The sequence below is a fragment of the Blennius ocellaris genome (genome assembly GCF_963422515.1).
Source record: "Blennius ocellaris genome assembly, chromosome: 15".
NCBI classification, from domain to species: Eukaryota; Metazoa; Chordata; class Actinopteri; order Blenniiformes; family Blenniidae; genus Blennius; species Blennius ocellaris.
The window spans coordinates 8,357,823-8,383,421 of record NC_137664.1 but is presented as its reverse complement, the minus strand read 5'-3'; the positions used below and the strand labels follow the sequence as shown (position 1 = coordinate 8,383,421).

At 41.4% G+C, this 25,599-nt stretch overlaps 1 protein-coding gene across 2 annotated transcripts; it reads right to left on the bottom strand.

Moving 5' to 3' along the window:
• Positions 1-14,443: 14,443 nt before the first annotated feature.
• On the bottom strand, positions 14,444-25,284 carry tmem38b (transmembrane protein 38B). Of its 2 annotated transcripts, none has more exons than XM_080510169.1 (6): positions 24,916-25,284; positions 18,390-18,546; positions 17,486-17,670; positions 17,123-17,210; positions 16,268-16,385; positions 14,444-15,344 (listed from the first exon to the last, which is right to left on the bottom strand). In XM_080510169.1, the coding sequence occupies exons 1-6, from the start codon at positions 25,037-25,039 to the stop codon at positions 15,051-15,053; spliced, it is 966 nt and encodes a 321-aa protein (XP_080366295.1). In that variant the 5' UTR covers positions 25,040-25,284; the 3' UTR covers positions 14,444-15,050. The 2 variants fall into 2 exon arrangements, with proteins under 2 accessions (XP_080366295.1, XP_080366296.1); XM_080510170.1 differs by lacking the exon at positions 24,916-25,284 and adding an exon at positions 22,443-22,537.
• Positions 25,285-25,599: the final 315 nt, after the last annotated feature.

Below are 25,599 nucleotides of genomic sequence, written 5' to 3'. Positions count from 1 at the left end.
AACTGTAGTTACTTTGACGCTACTGGAGTCACAACGGCTTTGACTTGAACATCGGTTCAGATGTTTGTGTCTCTGCATGTGCTGAGAAGGAGCACTTATCGACTGCTCCTCCCTCCATTGAGGCCAAACTCTTTCCACAGCATCGTAAACGAATTATCGTCAGACGGTTTTCAAGGTCGGGTCATGATGTCATCCATTGCAGTCTCTTGGTCAAAAAGCCAACCCACAGCTTGGAGGCAGGTGAGGGATAGTTATTGTTGGAATTGTTGTTAGTGTCACTGTGAAACATTGCGGTAGCATTGCCATGCATTCTGATTGAGGCGGTAACAGTGTTGCCATAAAAGCACTCATATACCATCAAGTGTATTGCTTCATCTCATATGGATTGCCCTTGGAAGTGAGTTCTATGGAAGCAACTCCACCATGAAGACCTGATTGATGAGGTTTCATGCAGAGCAGTTAACACCAAGTTCACTACAATGACCAGGATTATGTTAACAGAAAGAAATTACATAAAGAAGTGATCTTTTTGGTCCGACTTTAAAGAAAAAAACAAACAAACAGTAATGTCTTGCCGAGCTCTAGCAATATCCTGATGACCCTCACAAACACACACAATGACACAAACTCTATGTTTCCCAAGAAGAAATCAATGGCCTTCAGGGAGAAGGCGGCAATACGCCACAACCCACTATACAGCCCAATAAATAAGCGGCCACTGGCATATGATGTCAAGGAGAGGAAGGGAAACAAAAGGCTTGTTTGCAAGACAGGATTCAAAGACCTGAGGTAAAGAGTCCAGTAAAGCCTTCATCCACATGTCGACTGACTTGTCTGACAAAGAAGAGAAAGTGGATCATTATATGGTTCTATATTGTAACCATAAAATCCACAAATTAGAAAACACAAACACATGTCGGATTGATTAAAGTATCACTGGTACGTGAAAAGAGAAGTCCATGCTATGGAAATGGTTTCCTTTCTGAAAGATTTAGACGAGCTAACACTTGATCCTCTTTGGTATATTACCTACAGATGGAGGTGGTACACTGCAACACAACAAAAAAGGACCAATACTCCTCTGTGGAAAGAGACATTAAAGCCCTTGCCTGAGAGATACAATTTGATACTTTTGCAGAAAAAGCTTCTTGGTGATGGTTTTTTTATTTTTTTTGCGTAGGCACAATGTTTCTGACAATGGTTTGCTTAATTTTTTTTCACCACTCTTCTTTGTAAAGGGAATTCAATTGGAAGATATTTGAGGGTTTTCTTCCTTATACTTTGCATTTCAAATCACCTGACAACAATGGGATTAAAACACAAGATTTGCCCGTTCCACGGCTCCTTTTGAGCAATCAAGGATCATTATCCTATTTGAAGACCCTTCTCAATTTCCATTTCTGGACAGACGGACTCAGATTATCTTCAAGCACTCTTTGATATGATGCAGAATTCATGGTTTGAACAATGACTACAAGTTGCCCATTTCCAGAGACACTGTAACTCCTCCAAAGCAAAATGTTTCCACTTCTAAGCTTCACAGTTGGTACAAGGTTTTTCCGATGAAAAGCAGCTTTCGGTTTACTGTTACTATTGATAAATGCCTCTGTATTACAATATTACAAAAGCCATTGCTGTTCACTATGTGTTCAGTAGCAAACAAACATTCTTTTTAGAGAACAAAGGCTTTTTCTTGCTGTGCCTGCCACGCTGCTCGGATTTGAAGAATCTGTTTCTGATTGTCTACTCGTGCACTTTGAACAGCTGCAGTTACATGCAGTATACCATGGTCCAACCATGCGGTAGATTTGCAGGAGAAATAAGTCTTCAGAGATTAGTAGTGGATATAAATCTGTACAGACATGCATTTGAGGTCATGTTGTTTTCTCATCAAGGTTTATATTTTGATAGGTGTTTTTGTTTCTATATGAATTACTCAGGCCAACAAACAAGCCCAACAAACTGCCAAGTATGATATCTGCAAATTATAAATGTGTAAACATAATTTCCACCAGTTTACGCAGAGCAGATATTGAAATATTTGACTGATGATGAACTGAGGCAGGTATATTACTTCCACTGAGAAGAAAAACTACATGAGCAGTAGAAGATTTTCCATCGATTTTGAGGCACATACGGACATCCTTGCAGCAATTCTTCTATTGCTCTATATCTATCCCTCTCAGTTCTACCCAGTAACATCAAGTCTTGTGGTCTGTGTCTGATAATGACAGTGATGATGAAGTATTGAGGACCCTCAGTCTCCAGAGCTCTGAGTGGCTCACATCCACCTCCGTCTCCCTCTAATATGATTGGTCGCTGAGTTAATTGTGGAGGTCACAGATGGATGGGGAATTGAACTTCTTCCTTGGAGACCACAAAAACTAGATCACTGGAAGGGAGACAGCATCATTAAAAGTAAACTATTGCTGTAATAATAAAGACCGATTGTGACCATTTCTTTGTCCTTTGAGGAAGATCATGCAGTGATTCATAATTTAATAATAATTTATTGAGTTCCTTTAACGTAAATGTGACAAGAGCAAGTGAATATCTATGACTGAGTGAATGCTCCTTGTGTTTAAAAAAGTGTACTTAAAATCTTTATACAGAAATTGAATTATCAACTTGATATAATGGATTCATTTCAGCAAAATCTTCACAAATAAAGGTTTTTGGGATGACAATATATACAAATATCTATAAAGTTTCCAGGAAACCACATCAAAATGCATATAAGCAAATAAACTAGAGATGTATTTGAATATAAAATAGGATCATGTACATGAAATGGAATGTCTACCAGAACCCATTTATTGAATATGAATTAATTAACTCCATAACAAATACTAATCACCTGGGCTTAATGGCAAGTGGACGATGGATTGGTGACCTGTTAAAGCTATGTTGGCCCTCAGTTAGAGTAGGTACATTTAATGGATTATGTCATTCACTTGATGAATAGTATGATTGATCCAGCCACCTTCTATCTATGCTTTACCCAGGTTGGGCTTGTGAGAGCTGGAGCTTATCTCAGGAGATAATGAGTGAAACAAAGGCCAATCCCAGACCTGTAGTCAGTGCATCACAGAGAAACAAGCAATCACACTCACATTTTAACTTTGACGTGGTCACTTTCCCACATCACCCACGCCTTGAAAACAAAGTTCTGTCCAGACGATGTGTCGAGAAACATTTCCATGAATATGTTCACATCTGTCTGTTCTTGTAACACTGGGAAAGAGACAACTGCTAACAAATGTGGTACAGCTATTGGTCTAACGTGCATGTGTTTGGGTTGTGGGTGGAGGTCAGGGCAGCTGGATCAAATCCAGACGCACCATCACAGATCATCAAAACTTAACAAGAAAAAACTCTAGGCCTGAACAAGGTGGTATCATTATGAGCCACATACATCACTCTAACTATACATAAAAAAAAAAGAAAATACATTCTCAAAAGATAAAATAAATTGTAGTTTATTCATTGCATGTTCACATTCTTATTTTCTAGTTAGCCCTACTCAGGGCGAGTGGATTTAATGGGATGCCTCTGTATCAATACAAGAAAAATAAGCCACTCGAATAGGAGAGACTTGAGCAAAACTCTGTTCCTGAGATAGTAAAGATTAATGATTGAAAACAAGCAGGCGAGACTGAGAAATATACCGCTGAGAAATGTATAACTATAAATACTGATGCTATAGAGATCTGGGATCAGGCTGGAGCCCCACACATCAATAAGAACTTCCTCGCTCCACCATTCATTACCCCTCATTGTCTTTGCGGTGGAAGGAGAAAAAAAAAGGAACATTTCTTTTGTGCAGCTTCGAGACAGTCAGAGCAAGTCACTGCAAAGGTGAAACTTAAGGGTCACAGTATGTGATGTTTGTCCAAGTAATCATTTTTAATTCAAAGCATATTTATTTATTGAAGGCTGAACAACCGGGTGCAAAGTCTCGACCTCTGTTGCTTTGTGGACATGCATATGTGCTCCGGTTTTTCGTATTCAGACCAGCGATAGAATGAGCGTTGTTTCCTCTTCCCCTGTGAGGTTGAGACTTATATTTGTGCACAAGGACTGATTCTTTACTGTTGGATATTTGCAGTGTATGTGTTGTCTGGCCTGGAGCCTGATTACTGTGTGTAGCCGTTGTGAGGTTTTCATTGTTACATTCCAAGAGACATAAAAATGAACATAAATGTGAAAAATTAGCTGCAGAATTATTTCTACCTGTGCAGTCCCAATGGATCAATCAGCTTCAAGGTCTTCAAGAAGTATTACAAAGATTCCTTTAATGGATTTCAGATTGCTTTTGGGGTTTTTGCTCGTTTTTTTTTTTGTTTGTTTGTTTGTTTGTTTTTTGCATTTTTGGTTTGCCTTTATAGCTATGAACTTTAAGACATTTGTATTTTAGGATATGTGTATTTTTGCAGAAATTACTTTTGTAGCGCTTTTGTGTTGGTGTTGGGCATGGGCAGACCATTTTTATGTGCGAACATTGAATGTATGAATAAAGAACCATCATGGCTTGTTTATTTACACTGATGTCACAAGAACAGAATCCTTTAAGAATCTAATGGGAGAAATTAATTTGGTTATTGTTGCTTCTTTGGACAAGTTTTGAAGTGTCTTATTCAGACTACATGGTTGTCATTTTGTACTTGTTTGAGAGTCAGCTCTTTGATTTGATTTTTATTGGGGATTGTTTTCCTTTTTAGTACACAAGTAAACATTGATGTACATTATTTACACAGAAAGGACATAGGATTATAAATATTAAAGGGAAAAGAAGGTCACCTGATTTTGTATTAGATTATTTGTTTGATGCACAACTTTCAACGCTCTATCTCTTCTCTATTTTAGAAGCTTTTTTTAAGTTAAAAAAAAATATTTTATCTATCACAATTCTCCTTGTGTGAGTATTTATTTGTAGTTGTTTCTCAACTGAGTAGTAACTAGTATATACAGTGTGCAGAAACCTGAAGGCTTGCCTCCATTAGTACATAGATTTCCTCAATCTTTTCTCAAGATTGAGTTCATGATAGATTTGTGTTTCTCACAAGAACATTGTTTTACTCTCAACCTGTATCCGTGACCAGTACTTTCTTGTTTCCAAAGTTTAAAGAACAAAAAGTAAACAACACAGAAGAAAGAAGAAAGTAAGAAAACACAGCGAGCACATGAGAGCTCATACCATTAAAATGTTCTTATTCTGATACTCCTTGGAAACCTACTAAGTGTAGAAGAGAAGGGTTTTTTTGCACCCCAACTTTAACTTGAGGGTGTTCAGTGTAGCATGCAGCCTTGTTGTGGAAGTTACATAACAGAATATACTACACATGTGCTTTATCTGTATCTTTTCTTCAACATTGATTTGGACCAAGTTCCCACATGAGAACTGTGAACCCTGTCTGATTATGAGATGAATGAAGACTTTGACTCGGCGATGGGCCTCTTTGTTGTGGCCATTTTTTATTGTTTGGACTTTAACATTCCTTTCCAGAGGCAGGTTGATCTCACTGCCAGGGCAAGCTGGAGTAACAGATGGTTGCTGGAGCAAGTCTGGCCTTTCCCTGTCGTTCCCTTTCTTTCACTTCTTCTCCCTCCCTCTCTCTCTCCCTCTGCTCACAATAACCCCACTGCTGTTCTCATGGTAACACTATCTGCCAAGTCTGAAGGATTGGATTTTTACAGGACACATGAGCTCAGCACTGTACCAGCAGTGGACACTCTGCTCCTGCTATCTCCCTCCTTCCCTGCTGCACCTTCATCTTTCTTTCTGTCTCTATTGAATGTTTCATTTCGTCCTCCTCGCTGGCCCAGAATCCCTTTGTCTCCTTCATCTGGCTCCTCCTCTCTCCAGCTCCTCGTCTGTCATCGCTGCTTGTTGACTCAACAGTCTCCTCTCTTCCTCCTTCTGGTTTTTGTTTCATCATCCAGAAATCCCAACCATGACTGGGCTTTATCAGCGAGTGCCTATAAATCCAGCTCCCAATCTAATCTCCTGCATCGACTGCGCTATTGTTCCTCACTGCTTTGTTTCACTGTATCTTCCGTGGCTTGCCTTTCATTGTATCATGTTCTCCTGCCCATGCTGATAGTGTTATCACATGACTGATGGTTGCAACCATGGATCTGAACTCTCACCTTGAAAACAGCGACAGCCATTTTGGTTTCTGCAGCATGGCTCAGATGGCCACTGGTGCTTTTTTGTTTTTTGCTTTTTTTGGGGGGGGTGGAGGGGTTAATCAGGGACACACATGCACAACCTCACACAAACACACTTATTAAGGATATTGAAACAGGCACAGCATGGTGTAGGATAGACAGCCAGCTGTTCTTTGGACCAAGTTAGATTTCTGAAACAGTGGCCATCTGTGGCACACCGATTGAGGGGGTGACCTATTCTGAATTCAAAACATCTACAAATCAAATGCAAGACCACACACATGCGCTTGCGCGTTCGCCCGACCCCTGCTCCATCAAAGCAGAAATTCAAATCACGAGAGTTAAGACGGGAAGACGGCTTTCTGTGTGTCTTGCCATCTTTCCATCCACAAGGTGAGCTCTCCGAGCTCTCCCCACCTCCTCTTCCCCTCTTTCTTCCTCTGACGGCATTGTAAATGGAATGAGTCTGGTTGCATTGCTGTATTACGGTGGGATAAAGTATCAGTCCTGGTAATCTTCCGTGGATTAATGGCTTCTTCTTTATCTGCTGCGGCTGCTCCGCTCAGATGTCTGGCCGGGCCAGGAGTCTCCTGCTGGAATACTAATGACAGACAGACAGACAGCTCCAGCTCTCCCTGTCCCCAGCCCCAACCAAGCCCACACGAGACGTGTGTGAGGGCGTGCGTACGTGAACATGTGTGTGGGTGTGTGTGTGTGTGTGTGTGTGTGTGTGTGTGTGTGTGTGTGTGTGTGTGTGTGTGTGTGTGTGTGTGTGTGTGTGTGTGTGTGTGTGTGTGTGTGTGTGTGTGTGTGTGTGTGTGCCCCTCTCGCCTCCTTTGTGAGGTAGTCGCTGTCCTCCTTGTCCAGGCTGACACCTGCTTTGCATACAGGAGGGGCCAAATGGCGAGCAGGGGAGGGGCAACGACGGTGAAACGGGAGTCCCCCAGGACATGGAATAGGGACACACAAGGGACAAGAGAGGAGGAGACGAGAGGGGGGGAAAAGGAGAGCAACCAACAGCAGATTAGCAGAAGGAAATAAAGCAGAGTGATGGTTTCAATGAAGACACCAAAGGAGGAAATGACAGGGAAACAGACAGAAATAAGAACAGATCCCAGCAAGTGGAATACAGATTGTTGCCCTTTTCATTTGAGGTGGCACACTTGTATGGACTTCCATTCTGCAGTAAATACCCTCCTGTAGGGCGTAGTTATCCCATGGTAACTCCAAGTCCATTCCCCCAGCAAGGTCACATTTACCCCACACAGACACTGGGCTAAGAATATCTCATAGGTCCTTTATGAAAGGGAAAATAACCAACAGTAAACGCCATCTGCTTCCTCGGTGAAAGAAGAAGAAGAAAAGGAGAGGAGGAGGAAAGAAAGAGGAGGGGGAGCAACTGAAGCACACCATGTACCAACTACTGGCCATGCTTATGTGAACAGGAATACAGAGGACAACAAAAGAAGACTGTACGCCCCAATCGTACCTCATTTCCACATCGGAGCAGGAACCAATGAGGGAACATTAGCGGCATGAGAACATCCAAGTTAACAGTGCAATTCCATTTTGAGGGGATGCTCCAGCTTCAAACGTCACTCTTTCTTCTAGATGTAAGCCAGTGCTGCCACAAGTTCAAGAAAAAAACAAACTACCAGATAAACATACGTACAAAACAAACTGTGAGGAATAAAATTATACTTTCAGAAGCAGCAGAAGTAGCTTACCACCAGAGATAAGTTAAAATGATGGCCACAAAACTGAGCATAAATTTAATTTTCACAGCTCTTTGAGTCTTACCCTCTCAGGAAAAACCCTGGCCAATATGAATACTGAATACTTATTTGGCAAAACTACCATTCAGAGACCTCATATGACTTCATCCACAAAGATTCATGAGCTCCTCTGAGAAGCACAAAACTTGAATCCCTGAAAAATATAGTCTGATTTATCAGATGTGGACCTCAGATATAAGCTCTCCTATTAAGCACATAAGCTGTCTTTCCCTTTACCTTCTGGACCAAGTTGAAATATTTCACACAGGACGGTAACCAAACGAAGAAACAAACTGGTAATATCAGCATTTGCAAGTCACCCAAAGTTAGACACTTGTTTGTCATTTTTTCTCAAACAATAACAACAAATTCAATTCTGATTGTGCACATTTCTACTCAATAACAGTTACTACCATAGTTGCTTCATTAAAAACTAGTGGTTTCACCAGTGCCTTAAACGCTACTATACAATATCTTCGTCGTCATCACTCTCTAATGACTCACCTATTAAGTTCACTTTAGTTTATTAAACATCATGTTGTGGTTCAACACACATTGTTTTGAGCGCTTTGAGTAAACTATGATCAAAGTCCAATACAGCAATATTGAAAAGCGAAGTTAACATTAATTCGACATCGTGAATGCAACACAGCTGAAAGCTTTGCTGTTCATCAAAACTACAGATTTCTGTAGAAACACCGAATTTATCCTGCATTGACAGCAGTTTACCAACATTGATCTATGTGGATATTTCCAAGTAAATTGTGCTCTTAGCCAATAAAGGACAGATGCTGCAGGACAGATACAAGAGGAAGAATGATTTCAGCGAGCACTGTGTGGCCTCAGCTCGTTAAAAAACACAACTCTAATACTGTTTTAAGTCCAGGGTAACACATCATTCTTCTTAGTGACGTTTACACTGACTTGCATATTTGCATGATAAACCTGTTTTTTTGTTGTTGTTTTTTTTAAAATATATATAAGCCTTTTCAGTGTTTTGGTCCTTCAAACAGCCAGCATGTTAGTCACATTACTGCAGCTTCATTTATTTGGCACTCTCCTCGCAGCTGTTCTTTACAAATCAGATCTTGGACAGTGGAAGACACATCAGGCCGTTTCAATCGGAGTTCAGTTGGAGCACCATGAAGGGACTTCTCTGTTAGCTTGTGTGTGAGAGAGAGAGAGAGAGAGAGAGAGAGACTGTGTGTGAAAGAAAGAAGCAGAGCTAAAAGGGATGTCATGAGGTGACTCTTCATTCCTGCACCACATTCTCTTCCTCTCCTGTCCTCTGTTTCGACACCGCTAAGTTAGTCCCTGTCTGTTTCCTTCTTGCCCTCTATATGCCTTTCTCTTCCCTTCTCCCCAACTCAGTCTTTCTTTTCCTGTGTGGTCCCAAGCACTCCTCTCCTCACTTTCATCTCACTTGAAGAGCTAATGAGTCTGATTGCATCACCCGCCGAGTCATTTGTCAAAACTTTGGATTTAAAAAAAAAAAAATACAAAAAAAACCCCAGACTTTGATCGTTTTCTTTTTTTTCTCCCCTTAAATGCCAAAAGGAAGAACTTGTCAGGGAAAAATAATGAATGTCTTTGCTGTGATGAATCACCTACAAAACTTTATATTGCATTAGTTCTATTTCTTTAATTGATATGTCACATGTGGCAAACATCAGCTCAGGAGAGACGGTGGGGGTGAACACGTCGTGTCAGTGTGGGAAGAGATCGAACAGCATCGAGCCTGTGACATTGCTTTTCGACACCACTGAGTCGGAGCAGGTGCACAGCCACAAGACACAAGATTGCAGGCAGTTTAACACTTTCAGTTCTTTCAAGATGAATATTAAAATATTTCCCCAAAATAGGATATTTATACGAAAAATACAATACTTTCTTCTGATCAAAATTGTTTTATTTTGGGTTTTTTCTTGCTAATTTTCATTCCGTTATTTAACATTCCGATCAGTGAAAGGAGAACAGAGAGCACATCATAAATGCTATGACTTCTCCATCTATATGCAATGAGAAAAAAAATGCAATATACAAAACACAATAATCTGCAGGGGAAAGGTGCAAACTTAACACATGGAAGCTCCCAAGCCGTCAATTAAAATGGAGGTTGTCTTTCTGTGAGGCGGGAGTGCTTACCAACTACAACACCATGCAGCCTCAAAGTTTCAACAGTTAATAGAGTCATCAACACATTTTGCAAAGATAAAACTGATGACATGTTCTCAAGACGTGAGAGAAGGTTGTGAAAAAGAAAAGTTGTGAAGCTTTTGTCTGACTTGGAGCCGTCAGGAGATCTGCTTTCGGGCTCCATGGAAACACTAAGCAAAGGAAGACGCCTCTCCTGAAACAAAATAGGAAAGATTATATGATTGCAGAGACTTTCCCAATAAGCTATTATCACCCTTGAATGATGTGAAAAGAGCGAAATGTTTCACATGAGCAACAAAGTAAGAAAAATGTGAAACATTGTTGAATTGTGGTCCGAACGTGATGTGGCTGTATGAAAAGGAAAAATAAAATCTGAATTACAGTCAAAAGAGCCATTGTAAATCATTGTAAATCTCATTGTGAAGTCAAGGTTTTGTGCTCTTTCTGCAAGAACACAGGTGGGACAATCGTACCAGGGAAGATTGAACCAAAGTGAGTTTGTGTGAAGTTGGAAAAATGAGATTCGCAAGGAAACAAGTGGTCGAGAGGAGGTCTGATGATTGTTGCTTAATACATCGTCTGGTATTGGAGACGTGATGTATGAGAATAATGATGAAAAGTGAAGACTATGAGGGATTCGTGAGTCCATCAAGCCTTCCAGAAAACTCACCTGAAGTCAACTCCTTCTAACACACACAAAGAGAAGCTTGAAGGGATGGATCAAACTGGAAATAGCATTTTGAATCAAATCTAATTTAAAACTAGTTAAAAAAAAAAAAAAAGTAAATTGCTTGATTGCACCACAATGGAGGAGTGGTCGAACACATCATGTGCGAGCATTCAAACACACATGCATTCAAACACACATGAAGAGGGTCTAATGTACTCGCACTGTGCTGTTGTTCTTTTCCCAATAATCTTCAGTTTCAAGTTCGTTTTGTTCTTAAACCTGACAGATGAAAGTAATTCCTGACAATATGACAGCATATCTTGTAAAGCTGGGGTGATTACAAAACAGTAAACTACAGAAAACCAATTTTCAAGCAGTCTCACTTGAGCCACAAAGATACATTTTAGGCTGCAGTGGACAGGCTGACCAAAACTGGCCAGTTGATGGTTGAGGGAAAAAAAACAAAAAACTGCCTGGCCTCATGAATTCCAAATTCTGGTGAGGCTACAGATGGTGGGCTCAGAGTCGGGCTTCGGCGGCATTAATTCACGGACCTGCCTCATGTCAACGGTCCAGTCTGGTCATGATGGAGGTGCAATGGGGTGGAGAACACTGTCTTGGCACAGTCTGTGCCTGTCATTATCAACCAGTCATCGTTTTAATGCCATAGGCTGTTGTAGTATGGATGCTCACCATGTGCGTCTAAAAAGTGATCTAATAATCCGAACGGGGGGGGTTCAGTGTTGAAGCTATCAAACCAAAGTGAGCACAAGTGAGAAGAAATGGAGGCGTGTAGCCTGAGGTTGGTAGGAAATTTGCTAAAAACAAGTTATGATGAAATTATGTCTGTTTTGTGGCCGACATGACAGAGCCTGAATCGAGAGCAAAGTAAGTCCGGCCCACAGTGGTGATCTGAATAGGACCCCCGGGGTGCATAGAAAACTGTTAAATAACAACTCTATTTAAAATATGGACTACACATATGCACTCACAGCAGAGGTGTGAATGTGTGTCCGGATTTGTGCTGGTTTCCCGCTCTGTGGTCTCTCTGATGGATTGAAGGGTTTGAAGACTGTGCATGTGTGTGCGTTTGCACCCCAAAGCTCTTTGTGATGTTTTTTTTTTTTTTTTTTGATGGGCTCAGCCTTTGTTGCCACTCTACATGTCACATGGACATGCACTGACACAGACAAACACATTAAACCAAACTAGGTCAGTGTTGTTGTAGTTAAAAGGACTTTTATTTTTCCTGATGTGACTCTTCTGTGGGAGAAGATGCGTTGAGCCAAGAAAGAACAAGGAAGACTTCAATACCAACACGGCTTTACACTACTGGTTTTACGAAAATGGACAGAATTAATGATAGAAAATCTCAATTGACTTTCATCACATCTACACTCATCTTAAAGTCTCTGCGAGTTTTGACAGCTAACTATACAACCTAACTAAGACCCTGCGAGTCTCGATATGTATTCACAGTAGAGCCTCACAAGCACAGCTAAACCACACAACACACACACACACACACACACACACACACACACACACACACACACACACACACACACACACACACACACACACACACACACACACACACACACACACACACACACACACACACACACACACACACACGGAGCCATCATTGGCTCTGCAGAGAGGGTCCCCTCCTGTCCCCATCCTTTCTGCCTGCAGCTGCCGGCCAGCCTGTCAGTTCCCAGGCATCAAGCCATCAGAGATGACGCCTCCTCACGCCACCAAGTGGTAATCACCTTTCCTGCACCTTTGAGGCATCAGTGGAAATTCAAACCTTACCTAAAAAAAATTTGGTGCACCTATTTTGAGCGCAGAACAAATCCCATTATGAGAAATAAATTACTTATAAAGAACTTTATGCTAAAACTGTGTTGGCACAGTCATTAAACTTTTTTTTTTGTAAACTTCAAAATGCAAAAACAGTATTTCTGTGGTCAGTCACTCAAGAGTAATTTACCCAAATAATGTAATTTGTAAAGTGTAAATAAATGCATAGGAAAATGAAAATGGTGTATTATCTTTAAAAGTGTTCAAAGTGATGTAACAGGGGCAGTGATGGACTTTATGGGAGCAGTGTGGTGTAAATGGGATGTATTCAAATTAATTTCGGTGCTCATGTTCATGTTCATTGAAGTTAGCTTCTGCCAACATGTGGCACACAGTTTTGTTTTCTATTAATGGAAGAAAACAATGCATAAATAGAATAAACGTGGCATTGTTTTCTAAAGGAATGTTTTTTCAACTTATTGTACCACGCAAAAATGCAAGCATGAAAGCAGCCACAGGCGCTGACTGTCAATGTCAGACATACCCCGATGGCCTCCAAATATTCAGCCAAGCTGTCGCTCTGCTCCCTCTGTTTATGTGTCCGATCTCTCCTGGGTTTGTTTGTGTGCAGTATGCCACGGTCTTGGTACGTCGTTGACCTCTACTTTGTCACTGTGTGTTGAAAGTCACGCTAAAATATGTATAGGAATGTCTACGCTTTTGCATCCAGGTGCATTAGTGGTCTTTGAGCGCGTCTGTCTGAGTGGAGGATATGTGGATAGTTCAGGGCCATATGATGCTAAATCCTTTGTATCTGTGACCTTTGTTCAGGTTCAAAGTCACGTATGCGCGTTCTGCGTGTGTAAAAGCCAGCTTATGTGCACACATTTAAGGATTAATCCTCCGTACTTGACACATGGAAAAGCGTCAGAAGAAAAGGGATAAAAAAGAAGCAGAGATGTGCTACGAGGCAGGTGAAGCATAGGGATCGACGGGCTAAGCCCAAAGGAAAAGAGGGAGAATGGGGCTCGACGGTGGGGGGGCTGCTCACTTCAATGCGTAATTGTGGGGGGGTCACAGGTCCGGACCTCATTAAGAGAATTGTCTGGGAACATTCAGGCTCTGAGCTGTTGTCATGTCACCTGCCTTCTTGTCATGCGAGGCAGTGTGAGGAAAGCGGCGGCTTAATAATGTGCCTTTTTTTTTTCTTTTTCCACTTTTTCCAGGTCACATAGTTCACCATTAAGAGTCAGAAAAGATCAACACAAAGCAGTTTTGCAGCAAACACTCCTGAGAAACAAGCTCATAATTGACATGCAAACATCTGACATCTGTGGACTGGAGGCGCTTTAAAGGCAGGTACATCATCTCAACCGGCATCGCTTTTGATCGCCTTCTCTTTTTCTCTTCGACACCCACCCTCTGCTTTTAATTTGTATTCACAGGGGGGTTCGTTGCCGTCTGAGGTTACACAGACGAGAATTGGGGGGGATTTGGGGATCTCTCTCAAGCAGCTTTTTAAAGAGGGCGAGGTATCAATCAGGTGCTGATGTTACACTGATGCAACATTTCAGCCTATAGAGGAGCTCGCCGAGCTGCTTTATATCAGCTTACGAGCATCTAAAGTAGTTATCAATTATTCTCAGACACACGATACTGAGAGAAAATGTAGTTTTTGTTGAGCTCATAAAGTGTGATTCATGTCTTGTATAGACACGTGTACTCAGACTACTAATGCTAATCGGCTTTGTGATAAAAAATTTAGGGAGTGATTGGTACAAATCTTTTGAATCCAGCGTGACAAATCACAAGACCACTTTTGACAGCGCATTTAAACATGTTTTTATTCTCATGCTCTCAATTTTTTAAGTCAAAGCATTCACCGAAGAACCAGATTCAAAACTGTATTCCGCATCATACAATCAAGAGTGCAATTAGTATAAATAGAAGAAAATACCTGCATGTCATAGAATATAATTTCTCTTTATAAATGTAATCATTTCAGAGTAAGAAATTCAGCATATACATAAAGCAGAATATATACAGAGAGGAAAAGAAACAACAACATACATACAATCATCGATCAGCAGGTGCACAGCACTGGTCCCTGAAACAAGAAATATGAGGATCAACTGTTTGTTTTCGGTATAAATATATATGTATTTAAGAACGCGCTACACTCTGTACTGCAAGTGTGCAATCAACCCGAGGATAGCTTGACGTTCACGTCCAAACTGTATGGACGTTACAGTACTTTAAGGGTGGGGTGATTATCACAGGATGAGGTGCAGGCTCCGTCGAGTCCAATCTGAGTGGAATTTAATTTCAGTCGGCGTGAGGAAACGGAACAACAAGCTTTTGGAAATAAGAGAAAAATAGAACTTTAGGTGAGCTCTTGACATGACAAATCTGAATCATACGTGACTCCACAACCTTGTGGAGGGCAAAAGGCGCTATGGGGCACGAGCTGACTAGTCGGTCTTCTTGCCGTTCCTCGCTGCCGAGTCTTCTTTGGTTTCGACTGGGCTGCTTTGGCCGTTGGCGGGAGAGGCCGGGCTCCGCTGCTCTGCCGCCCCGTTCAGCTTGGACTCTTTGGTCGAGGCGGTAGAGGTCTTCCTGCCCCGGGCGCTGTCGTCGATGCAAGATTTCGTCATCTCGCCGGTGATGGCGGCGTAAGGAGAGCAGCCGGTGAACAGAGTCTTGTAGATGACCGACTCGATGGCTGCGAAGGGCGAGGTGGAGGAACCCGTCAGCATCATCCTCGACTGAAAGGAACAGAGCAAACGTGTCAAAGGACGGGCAAAGCACTGGGAAGAAGACAAGAGGAAAATACTTTTGAGATGAGATTATGTCTTTTTAACCTCTTCATTCACGTCACCTGTGTAGACTTGGCATACTTGTCTTGTGAAAAAGTGCTGAAGCACATGCAGATTCATTTGTTTTAGTACATTTCAAATCATTTTCAAGCCAGTAACATTTATAATACCATAACATATGGTCAGAATCATAAAACAATTATTTTAACACGGAACCTTCATTCATAAAAACAGACATCGATTGAAGAAATCAAGTGTGTAAAACAGCCACTTATTTCACATAAATAGCTAACCACATATGTGACAGTGGTCTAATCTTATAAAACTACTATGGGAATGTGCAATGTACTAGCATTTACTTTTAATTAAGGGGTGACAGCATCTAATCTACATCATCAAGGGTGCAAAATAATAAATCGCAGGTTTGGACACAACGCTTGAATCTGATGAAACGGTTCGCCATTAATTTGGAAGATCAGAGTCTTTGGGAGCTAACAGAATGAGAGTTGAAAGAAGACGTGGTAGATTTATCTGTGTCTCAGTCAAGAGCACAAGTTTCCCAGAGAAGGAAAAAAGTGGATGATGCAAGCTGATGAAAATGATGCAAAAGCCCCAGCCCTGCGGGTAATACCAGGCTAATGTGAGTCACCGCGGCTAGAACTTCAAACAGGGAGAAAGGTCATTTAGAAGACAAGACACAACACATTCCACGGGAGCCGTGGCACCAAACATTGGTTATAAAAACACGACATAAATTCCGGAGAACACAACACGAACGAACGCGGTTAAATTGAGCACTCTCAATAAACCCCTGGGTTTGCATCCTGATCACGGCTGCATGTCTGAACGGCACCACGGACGGGCGGACTGACCTTGTTGACAACGGTAAAGGTGGTGTAAACCAGCATCAGGTGGTGCTTCTGGACAGGCAGGTAGTGGGTCTGCTGCAAGGCAAACAGCACCGCCCCGATCAGGGTGATCTTTGTGGGGCTTGACAGAGACGCAATGAGAAAGATCAGTTATGATCCCAGAATTTACGACGGAAAAAACATGAGAAAATGTCTACGCGGCAGTGAGAATGACACTTGAAAGACGGCAGATTTTATACGCACATATAAACCAGAGTGGAGGTACATAATCACATGGGGCTGCTGAGATTTTCCGGTCATCAGAGGAACATAACTCTGCTTAAAGTTTTTGATGAACACAATGGTGCCAATTGCACCACATCCACAGTTTTGTTAAATGCACGGTGTGTATTTTTCTTTTGATCTTCTGATTTTTCTCAGAATAATGTAAATGTGCTGCACATAGACTCCAGATATAATTAAATTACTGTTAAAAGATGTTGTTGTGTAACATAGAAGTGAAGTGTATACGTTTTAAACTACCAATGAAGAAAAGGTCCAATACGTTTGTCCTCCCTCCCACTTGAATGAATGGCTGTAATTCATAGAGCGTTTTGTGCAGGTTATATTATTCCTGAGCAAACACTCAAAGGGGTAACTTACTTTTAAATTACGTTTAAATACACAATCACCACTGCAACTCAATGATACATGTTTTTTTGTATTTCACAGAACATTGAACAAGTTTTCTTCTTTAAAGCATTTTGAAAATATTTTTGTTTGTATTCATTGCAGTAAAGTGTATTTCATGAGTACAAAATAACAACAACACCAAAGCACATGATTTAGCATCAGTGGGTGGAGTTTGTGAAAACTTACTAAGACATTTTGAGAAGCTCATTGGTCTCTGGTTTCCACACGCCCCGAACGAGCTGCTCAAAATTACTGATCAGACCACCTCCAGCACCTAAAGAGGAAAGAGAAGCGAGATATCGTTAATACATACCATCATGTGACACGTGGAACGTCAATATTTTGAAATCTGTCACAAACTGATGCTGCTATAAACAAAATTAATGTGGGGAGATACTCGATGTGGACTCACTGCTTTAACCGACACTGCCAGTGAATACAATGATAATCCACTCATCCATTATTTTAATTTTGAAGAGTCGTGACACCCAGAGGCACCTCAGAGGCGAAACCTCTGTATGTGACACATGTACACAATCGCACACTGACCTCTGGCCCACCCAACAGCAATCATAACCAGCAGGCCATCTTTGTACTTGTTGTGTGCCTGCGTGACGCCTCCGAGGACCTTCCACGTCCTGGTCACCTCCTTCATTCCTGACAGCACCAGCCTGAGGGGCAGCAGGGCAGCGCAGCAGTACACCAGGTCCATGGGGCAATAAAACACCAAATACCTTTAACAAAAGAAAACACTTGGATGACATGTGCACATACATATACCAATTTCTGACAGAGGTGTGTTCAAACTGCAACAACAAAGTCAGGGATTATATTGACAAAAGTAGGAATGTAAAGGAAAAGTTGTTTTTTTCCCCAAAATAAATTAATTCACACATCTTCTATATAGATACATTCAAATATTTGAAGCCTTGCTTGATTTATTCTGTATAATGTTAGCTTATAGGAAAATTATAACATAAATTGAAGAAAAAGAAAAAAAAAACCTCAATGATAATATTTAATCAGGTCTTTTTCTTTAAACCAAAATGGTCACAAATAAACTAAGAATGGCTTAAAACTTTCAGTTTAGATATCATTTCCATAAATACCTGGAAAAATAATGAACGTTTTGTATTAATTAGTATTTCACTTCAACACATCATACTTCAGAAAGGTTGGCAAGCACCTGATACTACCAACAGAGGGCAGTATTTATTTTCATACAATGGATGGAATTATACATACACCCAGCAGAGTGTGCCAAAGGACCCACAGCTAGAAACACTACAATGACTCCTCTATTTCATCATGTGTGATCCACATTTCATGCTCCCTTTCCAGAAGAGAAAGACATAAACAATGAACCATTTGTTGACGTGTTTGCCTAAAAAAAAAGCCCCCCCCCCCCCCTTTACTCTCAATATAAATATATCTTTCAGTCTCAGAAACTTACCAGACAATTGAAGCAAGTAGGACACTGGTGCTGTTGGATAAAGGTGCGACTGGTGGCTCGGCCAGCATGATCCCGGACAGCACGGCTCCACCGAAACAGAAGAGCATGGAGCTGAACCAGCAGGCTAAGGGACTGACTCTGGACACCTCCAGAGCTCCTGCACAAACACAGATGATCCAAGTATCAGCATCAAGCAACGACGACAAAGTCCACTATATGCAGTCGAATTCCCATATGAGCAATCCTACAGGGTCTCGGCAGGTGAGTCTGGAAAGATGGGTCACAACTTGGGTATAGTGTGTATTCTTTGTTGTCGTTTTTTTCCCCCAGGCTTCCTCTCACAGTCCCCCCCCCAAAAAAAAACGTGTTTAAAGGTTAACATGTGCCTTTAAACTTGGTGTGCATGTGAGTGTTATTGTCTGCGTCTGCATGTGACGGACTGGTGACCTGTTCATGGTGTGACCCGTCACATTTCATCCACACCCCTTAAAATAAAGGACTCAGCCCTCAGCTGTGAATCAACCGCTGTAAATGATGTCACTTCCTGTATATACAAACGAACCAGAGGAAGAAGCCGGGGGGGGGGGGTCAGCCCTCCTCTCCCACAGTCCCACTAATCCAAAACCATTTACTCATATATTTCTATATCATAAAACATAATAATATTCAGTTTTTGTACCCCTAATTATACCTCAGAGCAGACACTGACAATGATTATGGGTTTTCTGAAGTGGTCATCACCGAAATCAGTGTTATTTGTAGATGCTGTGTAGGGCCCGTCATTAGTGAAAACTTGGCAAAAAAAAAGAAGAAGGATGCATTCAACAGTTTTGTTCTACAACTGGCCAATAAAATGGAAGAATAAAACACAGTTGAAATTACATTTTGTATCGTGTTGAATTCTGTGAGTCAAGTCTACAGATGCAGGTGGTCTACATGGAAGGAACAGGAGTTCCTTCCATGTAGATTTAATACAATGACGCAGTTTGTACAAAACTCAGATAAATCACTTCAGTAGAAGAGAATGAAGGCTGCTAAATGTGGCTAAATATTAACCAGGTTAGAATAGAACAGTTGATCAAACAGAGGTGCAGCACTAGAGCCTGACTTCACAGTTCAAAGTTCAGAGCAGAGGAACAAACGCCTTCAGTCAGAGTCACTGATGAGATTTCCTCACCGAAGACACCCCATTTAAAAAGGACAATGTAGTCCTTTTTCACCCACCATTAGAGCCACTTTCATGCTAAATTCCTGATATGCAACAGTCATGAGTTAAATACATGGCGAGTTACATGTGTTTCATGGGAACTCGCTTGATCACAGTTACTAGTTACCTTTGAAAACAGAACAGTTGCTGACTAGTTCCTTAAAATAATCAGTTACTTGAAAAAGCAGGTTCTACTTTAATTGTCTCAAATAGGATGTTTTCAAAAAGTTCACATTGTTGGATTATTGACACATGAGCTGAGCCAACACCCCTGCGAGGGTCAGTCAAAAACTTGAGCCACTAATTAAATTCAGTACAAGTTCGTCAGCAGTATATTTTAGAGTTTCATGAGTCTGTATGAACTGGATTAGTTCAGGACTGATCGGTGTTTCTCCCTCCCGCGAACAGGACACGCATAAAACCCCACAGAGATTCACGGTGTACATTAAGACCTACTGTACAATGTGACCTGTGGCAGATCACTCGTCGTAGTCAACCCTGAACCACCAGCCTGCAGTCACTGCCGCTGCGCACAGGACCGGACTGGTAATCTCAGGATTACAGACAGATTATAGAGTCCTGGAGAGAGATCGGTAAACCAGGGGGATTTGATACAGTAGCTCTATCTGCCCCGTCTGCAGCCTGCCCTGGACTCTTAACTGCCCCGCACACAAGTTCTCACATGCAAAGTGAATGAAACCAATAGATTTCAATTCAGTCACCGGTTAAACGATTTGTAGCGGCAGATAGCAACACATCAGATGTCAAGAGGCATGAAAAGCATCGGAAAAATAGCAAAATCTTTACTGGCGGAACATGAGTGGTCGCAGACATGAAGCAGTCGCATACTGCTTCATGCAGACTGAACAAAAACATGCAACTGAACTGTGATTATAATGTCCACAACAATAATCTGTGTCGCGCTGAATGCAATAGAATAAAGCATAATGGAAAACTTTAAATAAAATGGCATCACTGGTATTGATGTGTTTTGACCGCTCCCCTCCTGAATCATGTGATCCTGCATGTTTTAGTCGACAAGTTTTAACCTTTCCTCATGTAATCTGAGAAGTTTGTAGTTAAAAGCCTATTTTCACTTTATGAAGAGTGCATGAGCGCAATGGTCGACCGTAGCTCACATGCCCCGATCGGAGACGCTGATAACTACAGATCTGAACAGATTTGCGTTGTGTTTGGCGTCTGTGTTGACAAAGTCTGCCGTAAAATTATATTTTATGGTGAAAACCACATTGTCACAGTGAGAGAAAGAAGTTCAGGAGAGCAGTAAATTGACATTTGCACGCCGAGTCATGCGCAGGCTCCGATTTTTAGCACTGGACTTAAAGAATTGAATTTGTGCTCGAGTTCACAGAAGCAGTGCGACAGAAAACAGTGTTGCTCCGTCGTCACACTTACTCGCAGAGCAAAACAAACTGCTGCAGTCGGTGTCTTCGTCCGACTGGCCAGACCACAAGTGTTGAGATGAACGAGAAGAATGTCAAGAGTAAAAACACAGGCTTTAAAAAATGTGACTACACTGTAAAAAAAACAAAAAAACAATCTAAGGAAGCACTGTATAAGATGCAATAAGTTAAATTTTGAAAACGTATGACTAAACAAAGAACTCCTGACTTATTTAAAAAAAACAGCTTTGCAGGTAAATTTCCTGTAATGAGTAAAACTCATGACACTTCGCCTGACGGATTGAAATGTGAATAAAACACATCTTAATAAAGGCAAAGAACACACTGAGATGTTCCCTTTTTTGTTGCGTAATCATGCTTGTATTTACACAGAAATATAAACACAATGCACGGACTTTACTGCTCCAACAAGTTGAGCTACACGTTCGCCAAGATCAGATCATCTGAACTGGTTTTACATTAAAAGGCACATTTACAAGTCAAATTTAAGCAAACTAGCCCACAGTGTTGATCGCGCTCTCAGACGTTTTCTTCTTTAAAATGAGAAGTTGTGATGTGGAGGAAAGTTCCTCCACTCATTTCTCTCAAAAGTTTAAACCAACCGACGAGCAGATTCGTCCTCTGGGTCACTTTGAAAGAAAGTACCAAGCTCACATGGATTACCTCTGATTACAATACTCAACCATAAGTCCACAGTTACAAGTAAGATGGTTGTGACGGTGAGATAGTTGCTGCTCAGCAGCAGCCGGATAAAAACCCTCCATTTAGGGCTTTACCAGAGAGACGCCTCACAAACATGCACACAAAAACAGCCTCACCGGCTGTTCCAGGAGAAACTGACCGCCACAAACGTTTAAGATGGGATCTTCTTTAAAACGGTGACAAATGTATGCATGAGAAGCAGAAGCTTTAACATTTTGACGTTTAACGATTTAACGTTTAATAATTAACCAATAAATAAAATACTATTTCAATCGATATATTAAGTGAGGACATTAGGTATGATAATGGTTTGATCAGAAAATATAATAAAAAAAAAAAAATCACATATTTTTGTGGGAACCACTGCTCCTTGCAAGTTTGTGTCTGACACACGAGTGTTTGATGCAAAATGAGCCTTTTTCTCGAAGTTAACTGGGACAGGCTCCAGCTAAAGATATAAGCTGAGATAAAGAAAAGCAGTTTGCTTATTTGATAGTCACACATCCGCCTCTGACCTCTTTTTACTAATCACGCTGATTACCACCCTGATCTGCTTTGTTTTCGCCTGTTGCTCCAACAATGTTTTCCTTGTTTCTTGACAGCCAGGGATTTGTCAAGAATGAACTGATGGCTTCATTTAAAAAAATATAGATTTAAACATTACTTTTATATATATATATATTTAAAAAAATTCCCCTCTCGCCCTCCGCGGGCGGTCACCTGTTTTTCTATTCCAAGCTCGGGTCCTCTACCAGAGGCCTGGGAGCTTGAGGATCCTGCGCAGTATCTTTGCTGTTCCAAGTACTGCACTTTTCTGGACTGAGATGTCCGAGGTTGTTCCAGGGATTTGCTGTAGCCACTCCTCCGATATGTATATATATATATATATATATATATATATATATATGCAAACAAGAAAAGGGATAAAAGCGACATCAGAGATACTCAATTTGTTAACAATTTCTTATTTTTAAATCTACAAAAAGGCTTTTTTGTAGAATAAATCCAAAGTGGAAGACTGTTTTCATTAAATGATTGAAATACGTAACTTTTCAATTATATTCTATTTGTTTAAGACATGCCTAATCACTTCTACATTCATTCCTCTTTATGTCTTTACTTCTGGTAAAGTTGGTTCCTCTGCCTCCCTCCGTACACACAACCATGACAAGATAACAAAAAAAGAATATTTGGAGATTTTCAGTTTGAGAGCAGGACCACAGATTGTCCCACAGCCACTGCTCCTCAACTCTGGCTTCCTAAACAATCCCCTCACGGTGTTTACAAATGGAGCGAAAATAGCTCCACATTGTGACGAGCTCTCGGGAGAACTGGCATGCTCCTTCTAAGTGTTCTGCAGAAAGCTTGTTTGCATTCACATCTCGAGTTCTCCTGTTATAAAAGTTCTCTTATGGTGTGCTTGAACGTCTCGAGGCGGACGGGAAGCTTGAGTTTAAACGAGGGACAGTGATGGGAAAACGGAGGGTTGAAAACTTCATTCCTTTCCTTTTTGGGGGGAAACAACAAGTGTCACTGCCGCCGTCATTGTTTAATATCTTCACTTATGTTCGTGTTTCATTGAGTGAGCAAGTAGTTTGTACCCCAATATCCGTGCACATTTTAAGAGCATGTGTGTGTCCCCGTCACTCGCCTTCCAGTAGACGTGGCGGAGGACAAAGGGTTAGAGGGTCACAGCAGCTCAGATGCTTGGCGAGGCAAGTTCAAAAATAGACCATGGCTTTCCAGCAGGACTACAATGGGTCGCATGTGTGTTGCTGCATGTTTGTGTGCGTGTGTGTGTTGAAGGCCAACTCGCTTGTGCAGTTAAAAGTCCACCTGTCGCCAGAGTCACTATCTCAGTGACATAACATGGCCCAGTGCCACGTCTTTGGACTGACCTGGAACTACGAGCTGCAAAAAAAACACACAAAAAAAACCACTCAAGCTTACAACTGTTCCTCTTTATTCACTTCACTGGTGCATTTGGAGATTTTTTTTTTTTTGGGGGGGGGGGGGGGGGGGGGGGGGGGAATCAAACATCCGAGAGGTGGGGGATGACTGTCGCTACACCATCAGACGAAAAGCCTTGAAACGAATGGACACATTTGCTCTTTTCCATGTTGACATTATACAAATTGTGTTTAAAAATTTAGAGCAGGAGATTGTTCTTGAGACAAACAGGTGTTATGTGTGTTATTTTTAACTTATCTTGAGAATCTTAGAACTGCTTGATACACTTAATGGTTAAGAAATAACGTCTTCTTCACCTGTGTGACGTAAAAACAAGGAAAACCTGTTTCTGCCTGTGCGGATACTTTCATTCCCGAAAGTGCATCATCAGAGTTCAAATATATTTCTTAAACATAATTTCATCCCAAAAAAAAGTAACTTGAATTTACCTGCAACCTCTGAGATTATAGTCCCTCAGGTACTAATCTTTCAATAATTGATCATTTATAGAATGAAGAAGAAAAACAACCTTATCACAAATTTTTTTTAAATAAAATGAATGTTTTAAAGAGTATAGGTTTAGTACAATATTTGTTTTGCTCGTACTTGAGTAGAACTACTGTTCTGCTTATATTATCCTCAATGTAAAGTAGAAGCATTATTGCAAAAATACTGAAGTACAGGTTATAGTTTCCAAGACCACATTTTCAAGATGTTGGTCTTGACTCGGTCTTGGTTTAGGTGATCTTAACTAAAATACTAGTACGTACAATGTACTCTTTGCAAAGTATTGCTTAATTGGAAATATATACATCCAAAGCACATTTCTCAGCGAAACTATGAATCTAGAAATGACCCCAGGTGAAAAAAGTTATGCAGATCAAAAAGTTGCTTTAACAACAACGGAGTGATTCAGATGTAGTAAATTGTGCTCAAGTTTTGATACAAGTACATACTGGTAACCCGTGTGAGGAATATGTGAGGTTTTTGACTGTTTAAATATAATGCACTGATAAATAAGATGGCATTGGGTGTGTTGCAAGTCAGTAATGTCACTTTGGAGCTTTTGAAGACTCGTCCATTAATGGCAGCTGTTTGCCATTAAAGGAGGGTAAATTCAGATAAGATAGCTGGAGGCCTGTGATCCAGCATCAAGTTTCATTGGGCTGAACTTGTTTGACACAGAGCTCAACAAGCCGCCTTTAACCCGGGTTAAAACTTCAACTCCCCCCCAGCTGCTTACCTGGCTGCTCGCGCAGAGCCATGATTGACACGACGTAGTGCGACATCTCAAAGTAAGGAAACATGGACAAGTTGGCCAAGCCGTGGGACAGTTCGTCCAAATGGAGCAACTCCAGCAAATCCATTGTCCCTCTTTTTTTTTTCTTCTCTTCCCTGCAGCTTTTCTAGATCAACCCAGCGGGGACTTGAGGAGGAAGTCAAGCTCGGCTCCAAGTTCGAGCATCAACACTGGAGCCCGGTGGTCCAGGACAGCTGTGTCTCTGATCGGGAGGGGGAAACGGCGCTGTCAGCCCGTCACAGCTGGTCAGTTCAGCCCGAGGAGAGCCGCTCGTAGCCGGACTACAGAACCGCACTGCTAGAGGATGGTCATCATCCGTGTTGCCCCATCAACGACGCTGTCAGCGACGCATAGGCGGAATTCCTGCTCGGCGCTCCGCCATGCTGGTGATGTGGCGGGCGGAGCCAGCGCCGCGCGCTGATTGGAGGACGGAGAGCAGCGCGGGCCAATCGCGTGTCACCGCGAGGCTTAAGCGAGGGCTTAAACACACCAGCGCAAACAAAGTGTGCGCACCTGAAGCACACATTTTGTGTTTAAAGAGTTCATATCGGTTGAGTTTTATTTGCCTTTTTGTGATGCTTTGACTTATTGGATTAAACAAGATTTTCTTTTTAATGTGATAATTGT

Excerpts from the sequence above, each read along its gene's own strand:
- tmem38b (XM_080510169.1), bottom strand. The coding sequence starts at position 25,039 with ATGGATTTGCTGGAGTTGCTCCATTTGGACGAACTGTCCCACGGCTTG. Across the intron at positions 17,211-17,485 it reads TGCTGTTGGGTGGGCCAGAG|GTGCTGGAGGTGGTCTGATC; the intron begins GTCAGTGTGCGA and ends TTTCCTCTTTAG. Across the intron at positions 15,345-16,267 it reads CCTTTACCGTTGTCAACAAG|TCGAGGATGATGCTGACGGG; the intron begins GTCAGTCCGCCC and ends TGTTCCTTTCAG.